The sequence below is a fragment of the Zychaea mexicana genome (genome assembly GCF_025766255.1).
Source record: "Zychaea mexicana strain RSA 1403 chromosome Unknown BDB00scaffold_204, whole genome shotgun sequence".
Taxonomy (NCBI): domain Eukaryota; kingdom Fungi; phylum Mucoromycota; class Mucoromycetes; order Mucorales; family Lichtheimiaceae; genus Zychaea; species Zychaea mexicana.
Genome location: NW_026516867.1, coordinates 20,632 through 37,968, shown reverse-complemented (window position 1 = coordinate 37,968; position 17,337 = coordinate 20,632). Strand labels below are relative to the sequence as shown.

At 39.0% G+C, this 17,337-nt stretch overlaps 1 protein-coding gene across 1 annotated transcript; it reads right to left on the bottom strand.

Moving 5' to 3' along the window:
* Positions 1-2,031: 2,031 nt before the first annotated feature.
* BDB00DRAFT_776766 (uncharacterized protein) lies at positions 2,032-2,835 on the bottom strand (the record flags this gene model as incomplete). Its single annotated transcript, XM_053120286.1, has 1 exon — positions 2,032-2,835. A coding segment is annotated over one exon (804 nt), but the record flags the coding sequence as incomplete, so codon positions are not given.
* Positions 2,836-17,337: the final 14,502 nt, after the last annotated feature.

Genomic DNA, 17,337 nt, shown 5'->3' with positions numbered 1-17,337 from the left:
GCAATTCTAGCTGCCAATGCGTTCTCAAAAGCCATTGCTTGGTATTCTGTTGAATTCTCAACTCTATACATACCTTTCCTTTCCGCTCCTACAGGTAAACCTATCAGTATGCAGTTGAGCAATTTTCATTTCTACCATGTCTCTTTTAGACCAGCTGCCCAAGTTGTGTACCCTTCTGTCCATCGCTCCCATAATCTCTTTTGTACCCGCCACAACTTCACCAACCATTCCTACTTAATCGACCACAAAAAATAGACCTCTTCCCTTCTCTCTTACTTTAATAACGTCAAACAACCAGCTCGCAAACAGAAATATTGCTACAAGATGTGTAATCGAATAACGTAAGCAAAAAGAAAATAGTGTCAAAGAAGTGTACTAATTATCAATCAGACCATGAAAACATGATATATCATGTAAACACCCATAATACAATAGTTATGGTCTTGCTGTAATCGTACTATTGCAGCACTTTGATTTATAAGAAAATTGAAGATCACTTTAAAGAAGAACCGGTACTTTGCTGATAGTTAACGAGTAGTCTAGTTACCTTGAACAATAACAGATAGACCCATTATAAAGATTTCATTGAAATACATGCCTCCTCTCACCACCCTTCATCGTTTCTCACCACCCGCCATGCCATTTCACCTCCGAAAAGCTAGTCACTACCCGAGGGGTGGTGCAGGTGGGGTGGTGCAAATAGCCGTTCCCGACGCGTCAACACGTCTCCTGCTGACTTTCAAAAAAAATTGAAAACTGGGGGGGGGGGCCAACCCAACTCTTATTTTTGGGGCGAAATAAGGATATTGAGAGGTGATAGTGTGGGATCGGACTTAATGCAGTCGATAAAGCAGTCCTCGAGCCAAGCAAACCATGACGGAGGAGCGTTGAGATGAAGTTGTGGTCAACTGGTGCTGTAGTTAAAGTCGCCGGCAATGATGAGGCGGTCGGTGAAGTGTGTGGTGGTGCTGAGAGTGGTGAGTGCTGACTGAAGTGTGTTGAAAAAGTAGCGGCGTTGCTGAGCAGTTGTTGCCGGGGCATATATGTTGAGCAAGAAGAATGCTTCAAAGGCGTTGTGATCGTGTTGAAGTCGAACTAGTTGGGCCCGGAGACCAATCGATAATGGTAATTCAGTGAGAGTGATATTGGGTGAAAGCGAGACAATGCCGCAGTGCATGGTCCAAATAGAGGAAGTCGCGCAGAATTGTTTGTGGAATGTTTCGCGAAGTTTGGTGGTGGTGGCGTGCGTTTCTTGTAACGCAATGATATGAGCTGATTGCCGCCGTAGAAAGCGGATGAGAGAGGAGCGGGCTTTTGAGTTGTTGGTTTTTGTGAGTCCGTTACAGTTGAGTGTAAGGACGTTAATATTGTTTGTTTTTGAAGATATCATGATTGAGTATTTAGTGATGTGAGTCAAAGGATTATTTATAATCCAGCTTCGGTTGTCTCAGTACGGGCATGTACGCTCTGAAAGCGGATGTAACCCGAGCGTTCGATCGTTAGTAAGTGATCAGCTGCACAGCTATCAGATTGAGCCATCTGAGTCAGCTTGGAGAGGAGGAGTGTAGCGATCAACTTTTCTTCATCAGCGGAGACTTCGGATTGCTCAAAGATGAGCATGGCGTCCTCAGACAATGGAAATTTGTGGAACCATTCGCGATGGAGCTGAATGGTCGAGACTTGTTGTTGTATCGTAGGTGTGACCAGTTTCGAACAGGTGGTATCATCGAGGAACTCGGAAAGTGCTTCATCCATGGACGTGTCCATCAAGACGTCGGCATCGGAGGTCCCAGGGTTTGGCTCTTGAATGCCAGTGCTAACGTCCGGTTCCAACGATGGTGTGGAAACGTCGGATACTGGTGGTGCGCTTGCGGGTGGCGTCGCCGGAGGCGCGGCCGATCTTTTGTTGCGGTTTCGTTTGCGGGTGGGAGAAGAGGAAGCTTGCTGTTCGTTCTCCGATTGGGGGTTAGTTTTGTGGCGAGTGCCTGGTTGTTCGCCTGACACATACGCGTGTTTGTTGGGGCAGCGATAGGACAAGTGGCCTTTTTTGCCACAGGACCAGCACTCTCGTTGGTTGCTGCGGCGCAGCGGGCAATCACGAACGACGTGAGAAGCAGAGTGACATCGGGAGCAGTGTGGTTTCATGTCAGAAAATGTGCCGTAAACGAGGTTGTTTTCATCCCCGCACCATGGGATATGGTGGTCCAAAGTGGTGAACGCTTGTTCGCCTTCTAGCGGCTGTTGATCAATCACTGCAAAACCGTTTCCCATGAAGAGATTGGTTGTTTGGTCGCGGTAGACACCTACGTCCATGACACGGCCGTACATGGCCATGGTCGTTTGGAGACCTTGCACTAGGGCCTCGGGACTCAGGAAAGGTAGCTGTGTCAGGCGGATTTTCTTGATTTGGGCGGTAGGGTGGAGGCCAGGGGTGCCGTGGATAAACGTTTGCTTCAAGAATTCCAGGCCTTGTTCGAGAGCACGACGGTAGTCGTCTGGTTGCTGGAAGTAAACTTCGAGAATGACGCGAGGACCTTCGGTGTGGTGCTGGACGCCATTGATGTGTGCGTATTGTTCAGTCAAAAGTTTGAGAATGTCGGTGACTTTGCCGGGACGAGAACTAACATCGAAGAAGACAGCGTTAGGCGATCGGCCCACGCGCCAGACGTGGGAGTAGATGACCGTCTGCTGTTGACGTGATGTATCTTGAGAGACGGAATAGGAGTTGTGGAGAAGAGACACCCGCTTCTTTTGGGCTACTTGAGCCCATGAGAGGCGAGGGTCAAGCGATGGTGTAGGGTTGTCCGGATTGTTGCCTGAGGGCGTTTCAGGCATTTTTGAAAATTAGCGGAGGAAGGTCCATGTGGATTAAAATGTGCATTCTTCAATTGTTTGTACGTGAAATCGTCAAAGACCTTATGGCATGTCGCAATTGGCAGCTCTACAGAGAAAGGAACAGAAACTCACTCGTTGCAATGCCCCTCGATTCTACTGCCCTTTACTGCACTACTTTTGGCCATTCATAGAAATAAGCAAAGTGTTAATACTGTGCCTTAGTTGCTTTCGCTCCATTCAGTCAATTATCGTCGTGCTTTTTATACTGCTGTATTGGCCAAAATTAAGAGGAGACACTGTTCTTTCTCCTGAGATTTTCTTTATAGCGCGCTCCACCAACGTCATCGACTCTCTGACTTTCAAAAGAAATTTGAATTGTGGGGGGGAGGCAGCTCTTATATTGGTGGCAATATAAGTAAATTGATGCAGTAGTGGTTGGGTTCTATATCACATTACATATGGATTGGATACTAGGTGCAGTCAAATTCGCAGCAGAGTTCTGCATCGCATATTTTAATGTACTTCTTTACATGCATACTGATCAAAGCAGCAAGGCAATTGGTTGTATAATTATTTTTTGGATCGTGAAATTACGTGTTATGGTTGATCGAAACCGGTTTTATTATTAAAAATTGATTGACGATTATTACAAATAAAAACATGCTATAGAGATGAAACTAAACAAAAATTTCTATCCTAAAGGGAAGTGCTATATTGGTTGGTGTGTTGGGGCGGCATTGGCATGACAACAAAGAATTCATAATCTACAGCAAGGCGATTAGCAAAAATAAGAGGTCCAAATCGTAAGAGGAGAACTCAGCAGCAATGTCTAAGAGGCGAGATACATAAAGAGAAAAAAAGTAGAAACGAAGATAGAAAGAAAGTATACTTTTAGATAGCGCTACTTGTGTGGCAACAGTTAGGTGCAAACAAAGACTCTGAATAAGAAGATATAAATGCTAACAGCTTCAGATAGTTGAAAGCGTAGGCAAATAAAATATAAGGGACTATTAGTATCTGAACCTCTCAACCATCAGAAAAGACTGTAAAAAGAGGAGAGAGAGCTTACACCGTTTCCTTGTTACTCAGTGATGATGTCTTGAAGATTCATAAAGAATGCAGTTAGTGATTGAAAGAACATCATCGGTACAAAGTTGAAAGTATGTGAAAGATAGAAAATGACCATGTTACATAGATTCTTACCATAGAAAAAGAATATTCAGGTAGGTGATAAAATACGACGTGGAAGTATGAAAAGAAGAAAAAAGGGAAAAGAAGAGACAGAATAACCAATTCATGCAGTCAGGGAAAATATATCAATCTAAAAAAATCATTTAGGCAAGTTCCTGCTGTCCACAACTCCATCATCACCACCCTACATAGGATCATTGTGTATCCCTATAAAAACGTCCCCCAATTAATTAATCCCAATAGAACTTACCTTATCCACACCTTCAATCCACACTACTACATAGTAAGCGTAAATAAGTAGCGTTGACCATATAGTTATTGAGTGCCGTATACTGAAATACTGTGTAGATGCCACAATAGGAGAACGCAATGCTGCCAGACAGCAACGCATCGAAGAACGTCGGGCTGCTGTTGAGCGGGAAAATTCCGCCAATGCCATATTGGCGATGGAAGATCGTATAAGAACGCTGGAGGCACATCGCGCCACGCAAGAACACCAACTGCAGGCTATGGCAAACGTGGTTGCTCGACAGGCGCAGGTGCAACAACAAGCAGCAACACAAGTTGCGGATAACCTAGCTGTGGTCAGTACTCATGGCCAAGGCGCGCAAATGACCCGTGCACCGGATATTTCTGTAAGAAAGTTGATAACATCTTCTTAATGGAAGTAATTAGCATGATATCCTGATATAATTATATAAAGGATGCGATACGCCATCATCACAACGTTTTGAAAGAGGAAGGCTTTCGTTGGAACGAAGGTTTTCGAAGCACCCATAACCGTAGCGTTCGTGCCAGTATCATCGAGTACGTACTAGGCCTCGGTCAGTTTGAAATCACGTATGATGAACTGGCCAAAAAGGTGTACACGTACTTTGACAATACGCGCACGAGTAATCGTCAGTCAGCTGAGCGTGCAGCACGAAGAAAGGTGATCAACCGCCGCAATGGTCGTCGTCATATGGTAATAGATATAGTATGTATGCTGTTAGTATTAGTCTCATGATATATGTTGAGTAGAAGTTCAAGCGACGTCTCGCAGTCTTCCGACGGCATCAGGTCCAGTTGGAGGCGTCCTACCCAGGAGGGAGGCATTACTCCAAGTTGAGTTTATGTCTGAAGAAGAGACGGACGGTGAATACACTGGTGAAGTAGGGAAGCGCGTTGTGGTCCGTAAGCAGCAATGGCGCAATGAAAGGGTATGTATTTTGGAATGGTTCGTCGTGGCTTCTTTGGCAGAGATTTTGACAAACTGTTTGCAGGCCAATTTGTTTTTACAGCATCTAGATGCGAACAGTCCTGCTACTGAGGCCAACAAGTTGACGAGAGTGGATGGTGTTGATCCTGTTGCCTTGCCTGACAGCGCTCGTGAGAAGCTGGCCGGTTGGGTAGAAGATGTTTAAATTGATAAAAAGAATAAAATGGTCGCATGGCTGTATGCCGTGTGGGTTTGGGGTGGGCACAAACACAGTGATGTTGCAATTGGGGGTACTGATGGCACAACTTATTTTTCAGCCACTTTAAAAAAAAACGGGGTTTCCCTTTTCACCTTTCATATTATCCACGCGTTGTTTTCTTACACTTACTCACATTCGCACCATTAAACTGATTACTTGCAAATGCTGGTAAAAAGGCTACTTGCTCTTCCCAACCGCAGCCCCTGGAAACAGATCATAATCGTACTTTGTATGGAAAGCGTATGTCAAGAAGAATTTTTAAAACGAAAAAGACGAGAAAAAGAGGAAAAGCAAAGAGTGGGATGATTACGCCAACATTTTTTTTGGCAAAGGGATAACAACTGTTCGCGCGTTTGCGCTTGACTGTGCGCCGAGTTTTACGACAGCGATTTGTCCATACAAACGATGAACCGGTAGAATGCAATCCCACGCTGGAGCTCGAAACCGACTACGCCAAGTTTCAATAAAAGAGTCTGAGAATCGTTGGCCGTCGTTGTCTCCGTGGATGCCGTACCAACGGACGTAGGCAAAAATATGCTCGGTCTGCTGACCGTGAACAAGCTGCTTATGGCGAAAGAAAAACTGGATTTCGCAAGGCCAAGCCATTACTTCCCCACGGTCGTCAGCATGGAAGAGAACCTGCGCATATGCACCCCTCGCGATCGCGCCTCGGTACTGTGGTAAGTCTGTCCCATCATTGTTATCGTCTTGATTTTCCAGTATTGATCACTGACAAAACCTTGCCCATCACCAGCTTGGTTATGACGACGGAAAGGCACACCATATGCTACTTGGTAAAATTCGAACAAGAAATCATACAGTTGAGCAGGCATATATGCTATCCGTCCGTAGTCCAAAGGATATGCGTCTGGCGGTAGCGGCTCGCTTCCTGTGACAGAAGTGGCTCTAACATCAGTGGACAAAGCCAGAAACGCATGGACATCGAACTGATGCTGCATAACATTGACGGCTTGTGGGATCGGCTGCACAAGGTCCAGAAAAGCATTCAGAAAGCTGAAATGGCGTTGGCGATTTTCGAAGAGGGCTTCAAACGATCGGACAAAATCGGAGCTCCAGTCTTCTGTAAGAACTTCTTCATGAACGTCACCTCAAAAGCATCCTTCTGGTTGGTATCAATCTCCTTTAGATACCCGTTGTATCGTTGAAAGAAAAGAGCCAGTACGCATACAAGGGTCCAAAATCTTCAATCGTTACGTCCAAATGCATGTGGAGGTGCATGTTAGGTGTGACTTCCTCCGCGCCGTACAGTCGCTCAAAACCGGTGCAAAACTGCTGGAGCAGAGTGCTTGCTTTTGCAATTTCGTCCATAGTTATTGACGGCTTAACCAACAAACGACATGCATCTACGAATATCAACTAGTTTTGCAGATACATACGCGGAAGATGGCCATCGAGCACCAAAGGCGAGTACACGATGCACCACGATTTCCAGTCGTCGGCGGTCATGAACGAGAAACCACTTTCGATTTTACGCTTCAAGGTAACATAATCGGGCGGGAGGACGATGCCCTTTGCGAGTACTTGCATTTGCTCTAAGTCGGCTCTTGTGAGTAGTTCTCGATCGATCCATATTTTGGTCATCCGCTTTGTCGTGCCAAGGAACAGATTGAGCATTGGATCGATGATCGTGCAACGGACTGGATCAAAGTAGTGAAGTCGGTGCAGCTTGGACCATCGTGTACCATTCTCACGTTCAAGCAACCGCCTTGCTGTCATCGTCGGCGCAGCAAGCCACTGCTCAGCACAGGCTCTATTTCCCTCGTACGTCCTCAATGCCCAGGTTTCGACGTCGAATCTGGAGTAATTGATGTTGGTCGTGGCTGGAAAAACATTAAATCGACGATCGCATTTATGGTAGGCACAAAGACTGGCATAAGACGTGAAGCCGCTTGTTTTACGTGCAGCAGGGATATCACAAGCATTGATGAGGAAGGCCAAGTGGACCAATGTTCCTTGTCGGTGCTCACACGTCCTGATCAATTTGCCATTGTACCATTCCAACAATTCATCAACTAATGGACGGAGAAAATGATTCATGTCCGAGGTACTTGCTTCTCGTGGGCCCGGCATAACACCAACGAGAATGACATTTTCAGTCTTGAAGCGCTCGGACCGGGGAAGATTGTTGACAGATAAGTAAATGGCACCGCATGAGTATGTTGAGTTTAGGAATGGGCCGAACCAGTCTACATTCAACGTCAACAATAGGGATCGAAGCTGCTCAACAAAAGGTCTGCCATCACTGTCTCGAAACTCTCGCCACATATCACCATCGAAGATGTCAAAAAATGTGTCCGTAACTCGTCTGCGGTCTCGCCATTCCTCGATCTTTGCTTCGAATCCTGGTCGCATAAAAAGCCTCTCGATACTCGCAGATAAGGGCTAGTACACATACACCTTTATAGGAACCCTTCGATTGCTACTGATCTTGAACAATGCATTGCCGCACAGATTACCATAACGGATGTCATCGTTGGTGCATGTTGTCGGGCAGTCAGGGTCAGATAAAAGGTACAGGCTATGACAATGAGAGCAGCACACATAAATGCGTAATCGGTCGGGTCAGCGCAGAGAAGCCAGTAAGGCGACGGAGAGTTGCAAGTGAGCCAGGAATGGAAACATTGGGTTACAGATCACCAAGAAGTAGAATACAAAAGTCAATGATTGTGCACGACAGATGCTCCGAGACGAAGTGTAATTGGAACAACACAAGGAAAAGAATGACAAAGATGAACGGATGCAGATAAGTATGAAGCTGAGGGACGGTAGGAGGAGGAGGAGGAGGATCAAGGTAAGTGTCTTTTTTTCGGAAAAAAAGCTTTAATTTCTGTCATTTCGTACAATAAAACCGTTCTTTGCAAAACCAACCTTGTTTGATATTGCCATTTCCAATGTTGGCTTCATCATCGCCATACGCAACATCGTCAGCATTGGCAACAAGATCATCGTCGAGATCTCTCTCGGAATCGTCTGTTTCTTCAAGCGAGAACACATTGTCCTCGGCAGAAAAAGGTGTGAAACGGCGGCCTGCAACGGTATCTATTTACTCAAAGATAGTAAATCGTCTATCCCCATGTTTATTGCATTTACACATCATCGTCATACCAGGGGAGGAGGGAGAATCATCGATCATGTCTATATCCATATCGAGATTGTCACCTAGAGGTGATGAGGATGACGATGGATTTTCTTACGGTAAAGAGCTCTCAATATCGGCAACGATAGCACTCACTGTATATACAGCACATAATAATGAGACTTATGTCTTTCAATACATAAGAGACGATTCTGTTAAAGTACCATTGTGCGAGCGCCTGTCTATGGCTTGGTCAAAATCGCGGTTTCGGTGATATTCGCGTATTCTACGGCTCACCATTAGATAGCCTGCACCAGCCGAAGAACACTGCGCGCAAAGACACACAACAAAAGGTTCGTTGCGATCACGCTGCATTATGAAAAAAAATGAAATGAAGACAAATGAGCGAGGAGCCAGTACCAGCACTGAACCGCTTATATTCTTTCAAGTGCACCCTTAAGTTTTTCCCTACTATTTTTTCTAGTTGCTACAATAGTCATTGTCCTGTACTTTTCCCTATGTGGGTTTGCTATCTTTGACATTATGCACCAACAATAATGCATCAGGGGATCTAGTTACTTTTTTGGTTTTGTTTTCTGCTGTCTCCATAGTTTGTGTATATGCAAAAAATTAAGGAGATAGATTAAAATCATATATGGTCATTGCATAGCCGTGTAGTATTGATGCATGGCAATCCTCATCCCCTAGAAAAAGGATGATGAAGGGACTGTGTATGAAGAAATATTTTTGAGGGGGACTATCTTTTTTAGGGGGACTATCTTGAGGAAGCTAATGCCTTCACAAAGGATGCAATGACATCTACTATATGATTTCATGTATCAAATTTTTTTTCCCAATTGCATACCAGGTTGCTTTGTAAATTTCTGCACAGAACTACCGAATGTGGCAGCTAGAGGTGCCATAGGGTACATATCAGTTTTTTTATTCAATCTGGCCCCTTGCCAGGTTAATATCAAGCTGTTTTTAAAGAACTTGATAATTCGTTTTTCGCACAGTGTACTTTATTCATATCTTTAATTTTATTTATTGATTTTGATTTATATTTTCTTTTTTTTATTTTACCTTTTAACTCTGGAAAATCATCCTCACTTTCATTATTAATTTCATTTTCATTTTCATCTTCTTCAACATCTAATATCATACTATTTATATTATTATCTAATATTAAATTCATAATTTCTTTATGTAATTTTGTTATTTCATTTATTTTTTCTAACTGTTCCATTTCATTTATATAAGTAACATTAATTAATCTTTGATCACAAGGAAATTCAAAATTATTCATTTCCCAAAGTTTATGATGTAGTTGAGTAATTATATTAGATTTTTCAGAAAATCGTTTTATAATTTTTAATAAAAAAGAAACTTTTAATTGTAAGTTTATATATTTATAATCAGATGTTTTAACTGTTGAAATGTTATTACTAAATTGTTTAAATGTGTTATGTAATTCACAAAACCTGATTTTCTACCATATTAATATATTTTCCAAAAGTTTTAATAAAAAATTTTTCTTGTTCATTTAATTCAATATTATTCTCTTTCTGTATTGGACAAAAAAAGTTTTTATCATTTATATCATCAAATCCTATATTACTACATAATTCAATAAATTGGTTTATAAATAAAGTATACCCTCCATCAAATGCAATACAATCATGTTTATAAGTTTTATTATATAATTTCATATTAAGAAACATTGAACCATCATTACTTTCACCACATAATTCACCATTTCATTGATATCTATTAAAACTTGGGTACGTAATCCACTTGTTTTTAATTTATATGATCATTTTTTTTGTAAAGAAATATCAGGTTTATTATATAGAAAAAGGGATGCTGCTATAGAAAAAGGGATGCCGTAATAGAAAAAGGGATGCTGCTATAGAAAAAGGGATGCTGCTATAGAAAAAGGGATGCTGTAATAGAAAAAAGGATGCTGCTATAGAAAAAGGGATGCTGTAATAGAAAATGGGATGCTGCTATAGAAAAAGGGATGCCGTAATAGAACAAGGGATGCCGTAATAGAACAAGGGATGCCGTAATAGAAAAAAGGATGCTGCTATAGAAAAAGGGATGCTTCTATAGAAAAAGGGATGCTGCTATAGAAAAAGGGATGCACCTATAGAAAAAGGGATGTACCTATAGAAAAAAGGGATGTACCTATATAAAAAGGGATGCTGCTATAGAAAAAGGGATGCACCCATAGAAAAAGGGATGCCATAATAGAAAAAGGGATGCACCTATAGAAAAAGGGATGCTGCTATAGAAAAAGGGATGCCGTAATAGAAAAAGGGATGCCGTAATAGAAAAAGGGATGCTTCTATAGAAAAAGGGATGCTGCTATAGAAAAAGGGATGCACCCATAGAAAAAGGGATGCCATAATAGAAAAAGGGATGCACCTATAGAAAAAGGGATGCTGCTATAGAAAAAGGGATGCCGTAATAGAAAAAGGGATGCTTCTATAGAAAAAGGGATGCTTCTATAGAAAAAGGGATGCTGCTATAGAAAAAGGGATGCACCTATAGAAAAAGGGATGCTATAATAGAAAGGGATGCTGTAATAGAAAAAAGGATGCTGCTATAGGGGATAAGTTGGAATCGTTTCGTTTTCATTATTATCTATTAATAAAATAAATGTAATAAAAAATGAAAAAATAATATGATAGAAAAATGGATATTGATAATATAAATTTAGAATTTAAAAATAAATTAAATAATGAACTTGATAAATTAATAATTGATAATTAGAATTTTTTAAATGAACCTTGGCCTGATATGAAAAATATATTTAATCATCGTACAAAAATAAAAGATATTAAAAGTAATGAAATTATGAAAGATATAAAAAATCAATTATTAGAAAAGTTAGGATATATTCCTCTTTATTATTTTTTAACTAAATTATATACTAATCGAGAATATCCTAGACCATACCGTGAAATAGAAAAAGGATTAATTCTTTTATATCATATTGTTTCTGGTAGATCAGGTCCTGAAATGGTAAATATAATACCATATACAACTTTTTATAATTTATATAAAGATTTTTGGATAAATAATTATAATAATATTAATAAGCAAGTAAAAATTGATTTAGAAAACTTATTTTCCAACATAAAAATTAGAGTTCTAGCTGCAAATGCATATAATCCAAATGGTTTTGAAAATGTAACTTTATATATTGATGGCCATGACAGTAAAATAAAATATTATAGTCTAAATGAAAGCTCAAGTGGTTTATATTCATATAAATTAAAAAGTCCTGGTTTAAAAACACAAATTGTAGTAGATATTAATAAAAGTATATTATATATTTCAAATAGTGAAAAATGTGCAAAAGGTAATGATGGAACTATGTTCCTTAATATGAAGCTATATAGTAATATAAATAATTTAGATTATATAGGAATGGATGGTGGATATAATCTTTTTGTTGAAAAATTTATAGAAAATACAAATGAATATGGTTATGATTTTAGTAATAATAACTTTGTTTATCCAATAAGAAAAGAGGTTAATAAAAATCTAACTATTAATGAATTAAATTATAATAGTAAATTTGGTTCATTTAAGTCTGAAATTGAAAGTCAATTTTCTATATTAGTATCAAAATTTAATAGATTTAATAATAATAAAGCAGCATTACAAATGTCAGATAAAAAATATTATAATCTTCAATTTCGTGTTGCCTACTTACTAAAAAATATTCATAACTTCTGTGAAAATTATAGTATAGAAGTTCAACCTCATCATATGGCCTGGTATAGTGATAGATTTGAATTTCCTACAAAAATAAATAAAATTAATTTAGTCTTTGGTAATGAACAAAAAGTAAATAAACAATATAATAAAATGTGTGAACTACAATCTAAAATCTTAAATTTAAATATAGAAGATATTGAAAAAGATACAGAAAATAATATAGATAATAATGAACTTATAACCAATGATACACCTAAAAAAAACACAATCAACCAAAAAATAATGATAATATATTTCAAGTAGAAAAAATAGTAGATCATATGGTTGATGTTAATAATAAACTAGTATTTTATGTAAAATGGCTTGGTTATAGTAATGATGAAAATAGCTAGGTCAAACAAAGTGATTTTAATACAAAAGATATTATTAATGATTATATGCAAGAGAAAAATATCTAGATAAAAAAAATGGCGTACTCTACCCTATATATTTAAAAAGGTTAAAACTGTTTGTTTTAGTAATAAAAGTTAAATTAGCCAAGTAGTTTACCTATTATCTGTTCTAAATCGATATTTCCACAATTACCTATATAAATTTTTTGTATCTTTTTTTTCTGTATTTTTCTTAAATTATAATTATTCCTTTTTTATTTTTTTTTCTCGCTTTCTTGGTATATGTAACTTACTATGAGTTGAATATAAAAAATCAGGTTTGTTATTACCTATATTTGTTCTAATATTTTTATGACACATATGACCTTCTTTTTTGCCTCTTTTATGTACATATATACAAACATTAGGACTACTATTAATATACCAAAAGTAGTTTGATTTTATTTCTTTTATTTTTTCTTCAATCATACCTTCCATCATTTTTTGTTTTTTTTCTATAGTATTATATAAAACCTCATCTTCAAAATATTTCTCCATAGCTTGTTTCATAATAGTTTCTATTGAGTTAGTTATAGTAGACTTGCATATAAGAATTTCAGTATTGAGGATAACCATTTTTTATCAGCTTATATTATTGTATTATATTTTATATTATTAAGAAAATTCAATTTTGTTTTTTCGATTTTTAAAATTCAGCCGATATTTAATAATTTGGTGATAGCAAGTTATATAGTAATAAACTGATTAGTCCTCATAAAAAAAGGGATGCTGCTATAGAAAAAGGGATGCACCCATAGTAAAAGGGATGCTGCTATAGAAAAAGGGATGGCATAATAGAAGAAGGGATGCTGCTATAGAAAATAGGATGTACCCATAGAAAAAGGGATGCCGTAATAAAGGATGCTGCTATAGAAAAAGGGATGCCATAATAGAAAAAAGGATGCTGCTATAGAAAAAAGGATGCTGCTATAGAAAAAGGGATGCTGCTATAGAAAAAGGGATGCCGTAATAGAAAAAGGGATGCCGTAATAGAAAAAGGGATGCCGTAATAGAAAAAGGGATGCACCCATAGAAAAAGGGATGCTGCTATAGAAAAAGGGATGCTGCTATAGAAAAAGGGATGCCGTAATAGAAAAAGGGATGCCGTAATAGAAAAAGGGATGCCGTAATAGAAAAAAGGATGCTGCTATAGAAAAAGGGATGCACCCATAGAAAAAGGGATGCCATAATAGAAAAAGGGATGCTGCTATAGAAAAAGGGATGCACCCATAGTAAAAGGGGTGCTACTATAGAAAAAGGGATGCACCCATAGAAAAAGGGATGCCATAATATAAAAAGGGATGCACCTATAGAAAAAGGGATGCTGCTATAGAAAAAGGGATGCTGCTATAGAAAAAGGGATGCTGCTATAGAAAAAGGGATGCTGCTATAGAAAAAGGGATGCTGCTATAGAAAAAGGGATGCTGTAATAGAAAAAAGGATGCCGTAATAGAAAAAGGGATGCTGCTATAGAAAAAGGGATGCACCCATAGAAAAAGGGATGCTGCTATAGAAAAAGGGATGGCATAATAGAAAAAGGGATGCTGCTATAGAAAATAGGATGTACCCATAGAAAAAGGGATGCCGTAATAAAGGATGCTGCTATAGAAAAAGGGATGCAGTAATAGAAAAAGGGATGCTGCTATAGAAAAAGGGATGCTGCTATAGAAAAAGGGATGCTGCTATAGAAAAAGGGATGCCGTAATAGAAAAAGGGATGCCGTAATAGAAAAAGGGATGCTGTAATATAAAAAGGGATGCCGTAATAGAAAAAAGGATGCTGCTATAGAAAAAGGGATGCACCCATAGAAAAAGGGATGCTGCTATAGTACTATCATGCCTATCTAACATTAAGGTCACATGTTTAGAATATTTAGGATTTTTTATAAGAGTAGATAAAACTCTTATTTAAATATTACTAAACATATCTAATCAATAAATACTTACTTTTTTATTTAATTTTTCATAATTAGTAATCCAAAAACTTTTATATAATCTATAATATGATGTTGAAGATATATTTTTATATATTTCAATACGAGGATGTCCATTTATAAGATGATATATTGAATATAATCCTTTATCTATTTCCAAATAAGGACTAGGATGTTCTTTGTTTGTATATAATTCATTCAAGAAGAAGAAAACAGAAATATAGCCTAATTTATTTTTTAATTTATTTTTAATAGCATTTATATTTCTAATTTCATTAAATTCAGTTCGATGTTTGTATTTTTTTATTATCTTACCCCAATCTTTATCTAAAAAACCATATTTATTTAATACAATATCATCAATTTCTTTTTTTAAATCAGTTTTATATTTTTCATATTATTCAGAATTTCATAAATATATTCATTAGCTATAAAGTCTATATAAGACATATTGTACTATACTTTTATAATTATAATAAAATTCAATTTTGTTTTTATTTTTTATATAAAATTATATTTTAAAGATAATAAAAGATTTTGAAATTAATAAGATTTGATAAAATGGGGTTGTCCCTCAAACTGATGTGATAGAACAAATTCAAAAGTAATGCTTGCGAATGTGTATTTGTCGCAATCTAGTTGAAAAAGCTATCGGCACTGTCACCCTTTCTTACCTTTCTGCCCTGCGTAATATACATACTCGCTATCGTATTTTACAAACTAGTTTTTCTTTACGCACACAAACACTTCCTCGAAGCACCCTCATAGTCTGTGTTGTCCCACACATTTTGATTTCACAGAATGAAGCCCGTTGGCCAGCCCTTCGGCGCAATGTAATCTGGAAATCTGTCCAACAACTCATGAGCTGGCCTAACTCACTATAGAAGCCTCTCAAAGAAGCTATCCACGCTCATATGCAAGCTGAAATTAATAAACTTGTAAGGCATCCTGCCAAATACATAACCATCAAACGAGGCTTGTGCCAACCTGTATGGGATCCAACTCTCTTGTTGCTGTATACCAAAAAAGAACGACACCGGCTGGTCAAGTGGCGTTTTACTTGGCTGCCTCCAATACTGTTAGTACCTTGCCAATGTGGCTCTCCTAAAGCAAATCGTGATCACCTTACTTCTTGTCCTCTTCTCTCTTCTGAATTCCGCTACTTCCACTGGTCTCTCTCCTCTCTCACACCCAACCCCCTACTAATGCTGATGCCATTGATGTCACATTAAACTTATTGCTGCGTAAAGTCACCGCCAAGCTCGGTAAGTGGCACCGACTATGGCTAGCACTTCTCTCTCTCCTCCACCGCATTGATGAAATAACATCCGACGCACCTTTTGATGATGAACCTCCTGCAGGCTCACTTCTTCTTGAGGCTTCGTAGAGTCTCATGTCCCCTCCTTCTTCCTCCCCCTCCTCTACTTGATATATCTCGCTCTCTGTATCTACATATCAATATTTGCATCTGGCCCTTGCGAATTGGTTTCGTACTAGGGGGTTTCAAACTCCTAGCCAGCTGGCCAATTTTCACTGGATAGACCCAAATTTGCCGGATAGAACCAAATTTTGCCAGCTGGGATGCTATCTGGTCAATTCTATCCTGCGTCTCTGGAGGTGCAGGATAGAGCATCGAGCTGTTCCTGTCATCTTGCCCAAATCCACATATTTTTAATTTTTGTCTCAACAATTTGTAATCTCACCTAATGCCCAAAACATCCGACCGCCAATGGACTCTGTCTTAAGTAGACACTGTAATAATGTTCTGTACGGCGCGTAAAATGCAATTCCACTTGGACACAAAGGAAGAAAAAGCTGCACGTAAACACCTGCGAGAACTGGCAAACATCAAGGCTGGCATCCTCTGCCACCAAAATTTGAACCCTTCGAGAAGTATTCCTAAGCTCCTAGAGAACCACAACTTTTTTCTCAAATGGTCTACTAAAGAGTTCAAAAAGATTGTTCGGATGAACAAGAAATCATTTCGCAAGTTAGAAGCACTGGTGACGGATACACCTACTTTCTGTGAGAGGTCGAGTCAACAAACGCCTGTATGGATTCAGCTTGCTGTTGCTCTAGAGTATTTAGCTCACAGTGGTACGGGTGCCTCGGTTGCCAACTTGCGCGTGAATGGGGGGTTTCTGCCGGAACTATACCCTTGTTCAATGACAGAATCCATGAGGCCATCGACTCTTTGGCACCGAGATTTATTAGGTGGCCAGACACAGAAGAGCGTCGAGCCATGTCAGCACGGATCCAAGAGTTGCATGGCTTCCCCCATGTTGTTGGGTTGTCGATGGCACGCATGCTATCTTTTCGCAAATGCCTGCTATTGATGGATCCACGTATTTTACTCGCAAGTGCACCTACGCGCTGAACGTACAGGCTATATGTGATGACCGCCGATTCATTCGCTTTCTTCAAACAGGATGGCCAGGTTGCGTAAGCGACTCTGCGGCATTCAAGGACACTTCTGTTGTGACTCGAGAGCAAGACTATTTCACCAATGAAGAGTATTTGATTGGTGATGCTGGATATGCTTTGAGCACCAGGTTGCTCACACCTTACAGGCAGCCGGACACCGAAGGAAACGAATGAAATACGATGTTTAATGAAGATATTGCTTCAGCGCGCGTTGTTATCGAAAACACCTTTGGTATTCTG